The following is a 12,850-nucleotide window of genomic DNA, read 5'->3' on the forward strand; positions in this document are numbered from 1 at the left end:
AGTCTGTATCTAAAACTATGTGGAAGCAGTAAATGTACAAAAAGGTGTGGGTTCACTCACACTCTCCATGTGTCCAGCTGCAGTTACTTATTGTCTCTACACACCTGACAGTACACATGTCAATCAAACTTTCACCAGGTCATGTCTTTCCTTTTCTAAAAATAGACTTGATGAAAATTAGGAAGTTAATTTGTTTTACACACAAACTCATCAAGAGTTTTCAATTTACTAATTGAAATTCAAGTGAATGGGCCCAAAACTTGCATCATTTTGATGACACAGGTGTGAGAAGACAGACATGTCTCACCCTGCAGAAAATTCTCATCCTCATTCCGTTGAGATTTGATGTTTCGCCATGACAGAGGAAGTTGCTATAAATTTATTGTACATGCTCCAGTCTGCACCAAACTTCACATGTTTGATAAGACTCCCAGCCTGAACACGTGTACATGACAATATTCCATCAGTGATGCAAACTGGCTGACTAGCGCCCCCCACTAAAATTCAGCAAAACAGCCCCAGCAGCAGGCAAAATAGTGGGCAAAGGAAGTGATGTTTATCTTCTTCTTGCACTGTCTGAAAACAGCCCGGGTCTGAACACATCTACATGCCTGTGACAGTAGACCTTCGATTGCGCCGCGGTCTGACGTGAGCGGGGGCGCGAGGGCCCGTTCAACGCTGCTTGCAGCTTTAATTAAGCTTCTGTTTGCAGGTCAGGATTAGGTGAATTAAACAGTGAGATCCAGGGCTGCGCTGGTGGGAAAATAGTGATTTATTTGTTCTACAAATAGTCAAATTTAAATTGGGTGAGTCTAAACAACTGGAATCAGCTTATAAAATACCCACAGAGGTTTTAACTGTAAAATGTTAACTCACCCCAAATTGCTAAAACCTGCAAATTCCCAGAAAAAACACCAAAGGCAGAACTTCAGTGTTCTCAATGATAGCTACAGTCCTGCTGCCAATTCTAAATTCTTCATAGCAAATGCAAGATTTGGGATTTGACAGTAAAAAACGAGAGCAAATGTGTACGTGCCTGTTTAAACAATAGAACAATTCTACTTCAAGAATTTCAACCAGTACAAATACATTTCAGTTTTATTGTAACTGTCATGTCACAATAAGAACTGTAGTAGAAAAGTGTATAAACAATGTGCACACACCATTTCTGACAAATACAGCAGTGTGCTGTTCTACAGCTGCTCAGATGCAGTTTTCAAAGCAGACAGGAGCTTCAGACCAACTCAGCACCGCGCTGAGCAAGAATACAGCTGCTGCTTCCACATTGAAAAGATATGGATCAACTGTAATTATTCAATATCTTACAAATCATCAACACTTTTGGTCCATAGACAGCCTGTATACATCATATCCATCCTGTCAGCAGTGGACAACAATGACAAGACCAGTGGCCTTTACTGGCTGAATGTCGGGCTGAAAGCCAGATACATGGTCCGAAGGTTTGTTTCAGTCTCTGTCTGACAGCCTCTCAGTGTCAGAGGGCACTCTGACTGTGAATACAGCAGGGGCAGCAGTGCAGGGAGTCATGGATGAACAGGTCACACTCCACACAGAACACTTGGTGACATGTCGGACAGGTGAATATCTAGAAAAACAAAGAGGGGGAGAGAGAGCACAAAAATAAAGACAAATAGATGTATTGAAGTAGAAATGAATGAATTAACACTATTTTTACAATCTTGATATTTTTTAATTGACCAGCAATTTAGTATCTCACTTCTATACATATGTGGGACTCATGAGAGACTTGGTGCAGCGGAGGCTGAGATATCTTGACTTTTGTAGTCCCTAGCATGAGTCCTACACTTCCCATAATGCAACTTTATAGAACTTCATGCCTCACAAAAGACCATGTCTTGGACCATGGACTTCAAAATAACACATGACAAAGCTCCTCCAGAGCCACAGTGGTCTTCATACTGATTAGCAAACTGAATTCCATGTGCAAAATAGGGAAAGTGTCCCTTTAATATTATGTTCTATCACCTGAAAGTCCTCCATAGATATAGATAGATAGGACAATGACACACTTACACTTTTATCCTTCAGCTCTCCTTCACATGCTTGACAGAACCTGTAAATAGATCACAACAGCTTAAGATACACAGGGGCACAGTATCTGTGTGTGTGTGTGTGTGTGTGTGTGTGTGTGTGTGTGTGTGTGTGTGTGTGTGTGTGTGTGTGTGTGTGTGTGTGTGTGTGTGTGTCAGAGGTACCTGTCTCCTTGGAGCTCCTCTACAGGACTCTCTATAAAGGCTTGGAGGGGAAAGAGGTGGTGGAAGGATCTGGCAAGATGAGGGGCCGACACCAGAGTCAAACCTTGGAGACACATACACACACACACACACAGTCAAAACTATGGCGCTTGTATTAGTTTGAACCTTTAAAGCAGCAAAGACACAGTCCACATACAGTCCTTTTTGATGTTACAGGGAGAAATTCATCCCCATTTCTTCTAATATTACACTGACTGCACACAAAGACTGAATCCTCCCATCAGACATACCACAGACTTTACACTCCACAGGAAGCTCTGTGTACTTGGCGTGGCACTGTGGACAGAAGTATCCTCCCAGAGACAGACCTGGAGCACTGCTGCTGTCTAAATGACTGAGACACACGCCAGAAACATTACAGAGAGAATTTACATGAGTATAAATAAAGCGGCTGCTCACACTTCTGGCCACAAAGTTGAATTCACACTGTTTTCAACTTACGACATGCTGAATGAAGGCTTGGCATCCTGGTCAGTCAGAGAGGCGATGGTGTGCTGAGGAAAACCTGAACATACACAGGAACGAAATCAGTCAGTCTGAGACAGAAGATCCAAAAATATGCTCCGACCTGCTAAACCTTTCATAGCACCCCCGCCCCAAGTAATGAAACTGATGGAACATGTATGACGTATGAACTCAAATCAGTATCAAATGAAAAAACAAGTTCATCAGTTTTAGCTTATGATGTGGATTTTCAGATAAATATTCTTCTTTAAATAAGCCAATAATATAATTAAATGATTATTTCTTTCCACAAAAAGTAAAATTAGTTTTTATTTTAGTTGCACAAGGACACAAATTATTTCACAATACCTTGCATGCTCTCAAAAAATATCATAAATATATCAACATTTAGATGTCGGTTTCTTCAAGGACAAAAAACCCCAAAACAAAACAAGAAATAAAGTGTCATGTATCTTAATGGGACACATGAACCTGCTGTTGTGCACTCATCATATCTCTTGATGCGAGGAGAGATGAGGCAGCTGACACAGATACTGTATATGATGTTTAAGAACAGCAATACCTGCAGTTGAACACAGTAGATATCAGCCCCTGATAAAGCAGTGAGCCAAACAGCTGATTTGAGTTCTTTTGCTTGGCTCAGCTTTGAATGTCTCAGTCTGTGTTGAGAACAACTCTATTTACAGTCTTTTCTGACTGCAGCTGAGAAAGAGTATTGTGTTACTATGACAACCAGGAACAGTGAGCTCTCACAGTGATTTGGATATGTATTGCTTATATTTTCTATTTTGATAGGTTTGAAAAACATGATATAAAATGCAGCTAATGTCATATTTTTTTTAATGTGATGAAACTTTATTATTATAAATGCATAATAATGGAAATCAACAAATACTGCAGCTATCGGCACCCAACCATACGTATGGCTCTTTTAATGCTAAAATTCAATATTATAATTATAATAATATATAATAATATATAATAATTTGTGCCACATCTCAGCAACTTGGAGATCATATAAAATCCCAACTATCCCTGTATTGTTTAAAACAAGCTAAAGACTCAGGCCCAGGTATGATGGTGTCATCAGCTCTGTTACATTTGCTGCTGTAAACGCTTGTCTGGTGTTTGTTAGCTCTTTCGTCAGGGGAAGTGATGTGTATTAAGTTTTCAGTTTGTTCGGAGATGGAAGCTAAGTCTTTACAATGAGAAACCATGTGTATACTGACCCATGCGTATTAAAGAGCATTCAGATGAGGAGCTGGCAGGGGGAGGTTTGACATGCAGCATCAGCAGCTCTTTGAAGTGGCTCTCATCCAGGATGACATGGTACGAGCCGCCTGTCTCTCTGGTCAACACTGTGCACACCCGAACCTCTGCTGAGAGGCCGATGACGGACACACGCACCTTCAAAGACTTCAGGGTCTGACAGTGGAGGACAGCACAGTTATACAGACAGTAGTAAGTAACACATTACATGAGGAATGATTTCTAGGTCAATTCTATGGCCCTAATTTGGAATTTATATTATATATATATATATATATATATATATATATATATATATATATTTATATTATATATATATATATATATATATATATATATATATATATATATATATATATATATATATATATATATATATATATATATATATATATATATATATATATATATATATATATGTATATATACATATATACATATATGCATATATAATGTCACAGTGTCGGATGTTGATGTTAAAAGTGGCTGACATGTCAAATAATGAGGTAGAAGTAGAAGTAATCCTTGTGAGCAAAAAGCACCAGCAGACTGCTCTGAACGTTAAGTTTCCAACAGTTTTTTCTACTTTCAGGCTGAGCTGACATCAGCTGGTGATGGATTTCTTTATATGGACATCTGCTATGTGCACAGTTCACTGCTCCACTCCTAGCAGTGAACTTGTGGTATTTTTCAACTGTTTTAGGGGTAGTCACACCAAGTCATGATTCCGTTACACAGCACTGCAAAGTAAAATAAGTAGTCTACCTGTTGGAAGTGTGCTGGTCTGCAGCTCTTCATCAAGCATCATCATCACTGTGGCTGTTTCTGCTTGTACTATTCCTCCCTGCATCATTTATCACTGATCCGCTGAACAAACAGGTCCAAATATCTCCATGTCTTGTTTCATCTGGTTTTTAGCGCCACTGACAAAGATCTGCTAATTCACCGAAGAACACGTTTCACTTCCTGTAAATTCTTCACAATTAAAGCCTCCCGTTACTTAGTCGTTTAAAAGCTTTTTGGTTTGCATTGGTGGTAAAGTTACAGAACTCTGATACATAAAGCTGGCCAATCAGAAGAGAGTGGGCTCATTGGGAGGGGAGCCTTAAAGAGACAGTGTATAGTGAGGGGCAGCATAAAGGGCCAGTATAAGATAAATAAGGCTTTTGAACTGTGAATCATGCAAAGCTACTCTAGTGGAGTCCAAACATAAAATTTAGAGCTGAAATTAGCATAATAGCTCCCATTTAAGATATTCTTATTGTTTTGAGCCCTGTCCTTTTAGTTTAGTCCATATCTGTGCTTAATACAACCTCTAAAAAATTTACATTCAGTTAAAATTAAATGGCACATACATGGCTAGCAGCTGAGCTGCTAATCAGCTAACAATTAGTAACTGATGACACTGTGCCGCTATATGAGGGTTTAAGCTGTGACTTCACCTTGATCAGCTCGTAGATGTTGGCTGGGTCACATGTGGTGAGGCTGCTGAGGATGATCAGGATCTCCCGGCTTGTGTGTCCAGGCATGTGTCTTCATACAAAGACAGGCAACAGCTGAGTGACATTCAGTGATATCACAGAAGCCAATCTTAAAAATACATGCTGCAGAACCTACTTGAGAGTCTGTATGGCCAGGCTGAGAGAGTTGTACAGGGACGGCTCTCCTACACACACAGTGTCCACTGCTTTCTTCAGAGCAGCAGTGTGCTTCTTTGGATTCCCTGGTGGTGCAACAAGATCAACAAATCACAGTACATTAAAGATGCATGGGTAACTTCACAGACTGGAGACTGCAGGAGGCAGCTAACAATAAGTGAAAAGTTTGAAGCTCAAAATCGAGAGTTCCAGTAAGGCACCACAGCCATAGTCACTGCAATGCTTTATACAAAAAAGGCACCAAAGGTATGATAGAACCAAAAGATGACAGACAGAAACATATCCCATAGATGGAGACACCTATGGCATCAAGTAGCAGGAATGGGAACGAACAAAAAAATACAAAGATTTTAAAAACAGATGTACAGAAGAAAATGATTTTAAAGCTGATTCCATTAAGTGTTAAATCTTTACATTGAGTGTTGGCATCTGATGTCAGCAGTTTCTATTCTCCTTACCTGCCAGGTCAGTCAGTTTCTCAGCTCGTTTATTCTTTGTAGTGATGATGCCCACCTGAGAACACATAACACGTGTTGTTGGGTGACATAACAGCCACTGGCAGCTTGGTGGAGGCCCACCACTTTTAGGCAATCAGATAAAATAGCTGATGACAGAATATTACAGTTCTGCTCTATTTCTTTGTCGTCCTTCACCTCAAACTGAATAAATCCTCCCCAGACAAACATAATTTTGTGTATGTTAGCTTGTCATGAGCTGGTAGATCCATACATTCATATAATATGCATCACTATGCAATACATGGTTGATGACATGAAATAAGGCCATATTCAGATCAAATCAGGCGCTGTGGTGAAAACACCAGTCCTCCCATTCATTCGAATGGTGGAAGTGCATTTTGGCTGCAAACATCCTTCATATATGTATCTGGCAGTACAAAAGTAACATTATTGGCAAAAGCTAAGCCCAAATGTAAAGTTACAATACAGTTCACAAGATTGTAGAAACGTACCTGACTGATGGGGTTTTGGTCAAAATACTCCTCAACAAAAGCTTCCATCAGCTGAAGATAAAAGGAGAAAGGAGATGACGTTTTACAGCTGGACGGTTGCTGGCGTACGGTGTGATGAACCTGCAACAGAACTTACCTTTAGAGTAGAGGTGAGGCGGTTCGGCTTCAAGTCTTGGTCTTCCATACTTCTTGAACAGTCAATCACCACATAGAGATGACGCATCTACAGAGCAGGACATCAAATATCATCAGGAATTATTTGGTAATGATAATACCTTATAAACAACTTTATCCCCATCTTTATGTCTTCTGTAGGAAGAAGGCTGAACTCACCATCCCCAGCCTCACTTGTCCATGGCTCTCTACAACCCTATGAGATAAACAAAGCCAGTTAATGTTGTAGTGTTGTTTGTTGGTGAAAGAATCCATTTGATTTTTAATCTGATATATAACAATAAATATAAAGCAATAAGGGACAAATGTAGGTTCCACACACATTACAGGCTCAGACTTCAATACGTTACTTTCAGAAGAACAAGAAGAAATAAAAACCATTAATCTTATTCTCTGTTTTAAACTTCAATTAATATTCTGCTCACTAACTTGTATTTAATGAGTTACAAATAATGAAAATATCACTCCAGTGAGTGTGAACAACATTGTTCCAACAATTTAAAAGTCAAATAGACATGATATTAGTTTTTGAGTTGTAACTCATTTACAGTGCATTCAGAAAGTATTCTTCACTTTTTACACATTTTATGTTGCAGCCTTATGCTAAAATCGTTTAAAATCATTTTTTCCCTCGTCAATCTGCACTCAATACCCCATGATGACAAGGCAAAAACAGAATTTTAGAAATTTTTGCTAATTTATTAAAAAGGAAAAACTGAAATATCACATTTACATAAGTATCCAGACCCTTTGTTATGACACTTGAAATTAAACTCAGGTGCCTTCCATTACTCTTGATCATCTTTGAGATGTTTCTCAGAGAGACGCACATCAAAGCAAAAACAAAGTTATGAGGTTGAAAGAACTGCTTGCAGAGCTCAGAGACAGGATTGTGTTGAGGCACAGATCTGGGGAAGGCTACAAAAACATTTCTGCTGCATTGAAGGTTCCCAAGAGCACAATGGCTCCATAATTCTTAAATGGAAGAACTTTGGAACAACCAGGACTCTTCCTAGAGCTGGCTGCCCAGTCAAACTGGGCAATCGTGGGAGAAGGGCCTTGGTAAGAGAGGTGACCAAGAACCCGATGGTCACTATGGCTGAGCTCCAGAGATCCTGTGTGGATATGGGAGAAACCTCCAGAAGGACAACCATCACCGCAACACTCCACCCATCTGGGCTTTATGGCAGAGTGGCCAGATGGAAGCCTCTCCTCAGTGAAAGACACAGGAAAGCCTGCTCAGAGTTTACAAAAACACAACTACATGACTCTGAGACTGTGAGAAACGAAAGAGAAAGATTCTCTGGTCTGATGAAACCAAGATTGGACTGTTTGGCCTAAATTCATAGCATCAAGTCTGGAGGGAACCAGGCACTGCTCATCACCTGCCCAATACCATCCCAACAGTGAAGCATGGTGGTGACAGCATCACGATGTTGGGGGTGTTTTTCAGCAGCAGGGACTGAGAGAATGGTCAAGGTTGAGGGAAAGCTGAAAGTACATAGGCCCTGTTTACACCTGGCATTAACATCTGTCTCGGGTGATCCGATCACAAGTGGTCAACTCTAAATACAGGTGTAAACGCACCCAAGACGCATTGAGGATGGATTGAGATCCGATCACTCAGACCACATTCGGAGGTGGTCTGGGTCGCATGTGACCACATTCTTTCAGTAGTGTAAATGCAAATGCGTCCTGGGCCACATTGAAGGACCACCTACTCAACTGACGTCCTCTATTTTCCAGCAGACTAGACACAGGACCCTCCATCCAAAGCTGTTCAACTTGTTTGATAACAGGATAAACAAATTATTTTGTTTTTCATGTGAATTAAAAACGTAATCCACCTCCCATTTTCTCTCGTTCCCCTAACCAGTTTCCCTTTTCAAATCAGCAGTTAGAATAGAAATTAAACCATTAATTTTTCGCATGTTAATGCCAGGTTTAAACAGACACACTTAAAGCTGTCCACTTGTGATTGGATCACCCGAGACGCATGTTAATACCAGGTGTAAACAGGGCCATAGCTATCCTTAATGAAACTTGGTCCAGAACGCTCAAGACTGTAGATTCACCCTCCAACAGGACAATCACCTTAAGCACACAGCCAAGATAACACAGGAGTGGCTTAGGGACATCTCTGTGAATGTCCTTGAGCGGCCCAGCCAGAGCCCTAACTTGAACCCAATTGGACATCTCTGGACGAAGGCTGTCCACCAACGGTCCCCATCCAACCTGACAGCACTTGAGAGGATCTGCAGAGACGAATGGCAGAAAATCCCCAAATCCAGGTGTGCAAAGCTTGTTGTGTCATACCCGAGAAGACTCGAGGCTGTAATCACTGATGAATCAAGTGCTTCAACTTGAGAAACTAGATTGATGAGAGAAAATGAATTTAAATGATTTTTAGCAGAAGGCTGCAACATAACAAAATGTGAAAAAAGTGAAGGGGTCTGAATACTTTCTGAATGCACCGAACTTAATAGCAGAATTTAAGTCCCTAAAGAAAGAGTTCCAGTCTTGTGTTTGGAGCTGTGAAAACATAAATCAATCATTTGGTCAATCCTTTCCCTGTCTCCTTGTATCTTTCAGACGACCTAAACACACACACACACACACACACACACACACACACACACACACCTTTTCCTTTTGGACTGGAACAGGATCTCCTCAACCGTGGCTTTGAGTGAGCCGGATTCATCCTCTTTTAGCACTTCCCTGTGGGAGAGCACATACATTAAGTTTCACTATGGTGCACCAACATAAAGGACAACAAAGTCTGAGTGCATGAATTAAATTTCTGCGGTTTCTCCAACAGTCTTACCATGTCCTCTCATAGCCCCCTTCCCAGCGCTTGGCTCTCTCTGGTTCTTCATCCATTGTGACTTTCAGTCAGGAATTCCAACCAATAACCAAAGATCTGGGAAACAACAGCGTCACATTAATCAGAATCATCTTATTGGTCACAGTTCTCAAAAATACTGTAAAAAATATTCTATACAAGAGTAGATGACTTCATCACAAAACAAAATGTAATGTATGAACAGAAATATGGATTTAGAGTTCATAGGACAACTTCGTTTGCACTTATAGAATCTGTAGAAGAAATATCAACTGCAATAGAAAATAAGGAATATGCAGTAGGGGTATTTCTGGATCTCAAAAAAGCATTTGACACAGTAGACCATGACTTTTAATTTAAAAAAATTACAAAGATATAGAATTATAGGGATAGTACTCTCCTGGCTAACCAGCTACCTAGAGAATAGATATCAATACGTTCAGATACAAAATGTCAAATCAAAAATCATGAAGGTTACTTGTGGTGTTCCCCAGGGGTCAGTGTTGGGACCATTGTTGTTTATTTTGAACATAAATAATATACGTGAAGTGTCTTATACACTGAAAATTCTATTTGCAGATGATACACATTTACTTTGTTGTGGAGACAACGTGAAACAACTTTTGGATACGGTGGAAAAGTAATTGAAAGAGGTAAAGAGTTGGATTGATGCAAATAAACTAACAAAAACAAAATGTATAATGTCTGGTAATTGTTCAAATAACACAAATAAACTCATGATAAATGATGCAGAAATCAAGAGTGACTGAATTTTAATTTGTTGGAGTAATAATAGATAAATTATGCTGGAAGCCACATATAAATTATATTAAAGTTAAAATATCAAATTCAATTGCATTACTATATAAAGTCAAATATCTTCTAAATCAAGCTTCATTATACACCTTATACTGTTCCTTCATACTCCCATATATAACTTACTGTATGGAAGTGTGGGGAAATACGTATCAAACAAACACTATTCCAATCTTCATCCTTCAAAAAAGAGCCGTAAGAATCGTCAATAACACTACTTACAGAGAAGCAACAAATCCACTCTTCATTAAATTAAATGCACTAAAATTCAAAGATCTGGTTGACTACAAAACTGCACAAGTCATGTACAGAGTAAAAAATCAACAAGTACCTAAAAGTATCCACGGGTTGTTTCAAATGAGAGAAAGTAAACATGACCTGAGAGGAACTTCTATGTTCAAAAAGCATTTAGTTATGTTTTTAAATTCTTCCTTCTCCTTTTAGAACATGGAATGCCTTTTTGAATTGATTACTGGGATTATGATATGTATATGTTTGCTTTTCCTTTAAAATGTTCGAAATAAAAATTGAATTGAATTGGCCGAGTATGTTTACACATACAAGGAAAATGACTGTGGTTTAGTGGCTCTTAATGTAGTTACACAGAATAACAACACAACAATCTTCAGAAATATACACAAGGAATGACTATATACATGTGATACAGGATACAAACGGTGCAAAGAAGTAAAACGTGCACAGTGATGAGATACATATTGAACGCACAATATGTCATTTCTGCCAGGGGGTGTCTCTCAATCAAAACAATAACAAAAGACGGAGTGTGATGACGCTTGGGATCATGGGAGATGTTGTCTTCATTGTTAAACAACCAGCTTCTTCAGGATAGGATTACTTCAGTGTTTATCATTCAGGATGTTTTCACTTAGAGCCGAATTATCAGCAGAGGTCTCCTCCTCTCCAAAACAAAGAGAGCTGGTGATTGCCGCCAATGTATTATCTTGTGGGTGTAGGTGTCCCCCCCCCCCCCCCCCGTGCGCGTGACTAATCGATTAGTTGAAGATTATGTACAATTTTAGTCAACCAAGATTTTCTTTGGTTGACTACAGCCCTAGTGTATACCCAACGCATGCATCTTGTGCGTGTACACTCTTTGGTAGAGGGGGTATGACGCTATTGACAGGTGACCAAATGAAACAGACCGTTACCTTGATTAAAATTATGGATTTCTCTGGGTTTGAAAATTGTTGGAAACATTTGGGAAAACGTAAGTACACAACTCAACAAAATATATAACATAGGTCTAGTTGTTTTTAGACATTTTAATGTAGAACAGTTAGATATTATAGCTTTAAATGGTAAAAAAAAAAATACTTATTTTATATACATACTATGTAGTAGGTGGTTATGTAGAGTATATACAGTCTGTTCAGATGTACAGAAGTGAGTGAAATGTATTGCACATTTTGTATTTTCTTGTGTATAATTTTTAGGTGCAGTAGGTATTATAGTGTTCCATTGCACAGTGTCACAGTGAGTTGGATGAAATAGAGGGGAAAGAAACCCCCTGTGTCTGCTGGTTTTGGCGTACAGTGTTTTACCTCCATTTACCTCAGCCGAGCAAAGAGTCACTCACTAGTACAAATGGTTCCTCATTTCAACAACGACCTCGCATATATCATCCATAGTCTGTGATGTTGCCACATACATCAGCATAAAAAGGTGAAACAGATATGACTCTCTTTCAGTGTTCAAAAGAGTTCAAGTGCTGCTTGGCCAATCATTTATATGCGGAAAGTTGCACATTCAAGATTCAAGAATCTAAAATACTTTGCTCTACAGTTTAGGCACCACAGACAAGTAACGCTAAGCAACGTATTTTTAAATTGTCTCCATAAACGATACTCGCAAACTGTCTACAGCGATTTTTGCAGTACATTTAGAGCATATTTTGCTATAATAGCACATCTCAACATTTCAAATTAAACCTTGCAGTTATATAGTCTTATCGTAAACACAAGCGACTAACGGTAAGTTACTTGAAGTCTTAAATACAGATAACGTTCAGCTAGCTAGCTAACACTTATGTGAACCAGATTTATTGGAGGTTTTCAGGTGACGTGAGAAAGCTTACTTAACATCTATTTTGTGTCTTGTTATACTAAATAATACAACTTACTAGCTTAATATTTAAAAACAATGATCAGTCGTACCTTCAACACCGGTGCGTAGTGCCAGCTGGTGCAACGGAGTTTTCTTCCGGAGAGACACATGCTCTACAGAGAAAAAAGATTCCGCCCTCGTAAGTACTAATTTCTTTTTACAGTCTATGCTAGTAACCCTTACTGTTTTCAAACGTACTAAAATAACAACAACGCCATTATCATGACTTTTA

The 12,850-nt window shown here is 39.2% G+C and overlaps 1 protein-coding gene across 2 annotated transcripts; it reads right to left on the reverse strand.

The window, feature by feature from the left end:
• Window positions 1–1,080: 1,080 nt before the first annotated feature.
• Window positions 1,081–12,770, reverse strand: gtf2h2 (general transcription factor IIH, polypeptide 2). Of its 2 annotated transcripts, XM_042420105.1 has the most exons (16): window positions 12,669–12,690; window positions 10,621–10,674; window positions 9,661–9,756; window positions 9,477–9,554; window positions 6,993–7,029; window positions 6,796–6,882; window positions 6,660–6,710; window positions 6,148–6,202; window positions 5,649–5,754; window positions 5,474–5,564; window positions 3,992–4,187; window positions 2,739–2,802; window positions 2,528–2,631; window positions 2,238–2,340; window positions 2,056–2,095; window positions 1,081–1,606 (listed from the first exon to the last, which is right to left on the reverse strand). In XM_042420105.1, the coding sequence occupies exons 3-16, from the start codon at window positions 9,714–9,716 to the stop codon at window positions 1,496–1,498; spliced, it is 1,179 nt and encodes a 392-aa protein (XP_042276039.1). In that variant the 5' UTR covers window positions 9,717–9,756; window positions 10,621–10,674; window positions 12,669–12,690; the 3' UTR covers window positions 1,081–1,495. The 2 variants fall into 2 exon arrangements, with proteins under 2 accessions (XP_042276039.1, XP_042276037.1); XM_042420103.1 differs by lacking the exon at window positions 10,621–10,674 and having other exon boundaries at window positions 12,669–12,770.
• Window positions 12,771–12,850: the final 80 nt, after the last annotated feature.

This window comes from Thunnus maccoyii, chromosome 9, assembly GCF_910596095.1.
Source record: "Thunnus maccoyii chromosome 9, fThuMac1.1, whole genome shotgun sequence".
NCBI lineage: Eukaryota > Metazoa > Chordata > Actinopteri > Scombriformes > Scombridae > Thunnus > Thunnus maccoyii.

Bases quoted from the DNA above. Each gene is read 5' to 3' on its own strand.
- gtf2h2 (XM_042420103.1), bottom strand. From the start codon at position 9,716: ATGGATGAAGAACCAGAGAGAGCCAAGCGCTGGGAAGGGGGCTATGAG. The intron at 2,803-3,991 runs GTCAGTATACAC...GTGTATGTTCAG, and splicing joins ATGCTCTTTAATACGCATGG to GTTTTCCTCAGCACACCATC. The intron at 2,096-2,237 runs GTACCTCTGACA...ATCTATTTACAG, and splicing joins GAGGAGCTCCAAGGAGACAG to GTTCTGTCAAGCATGTGAAG.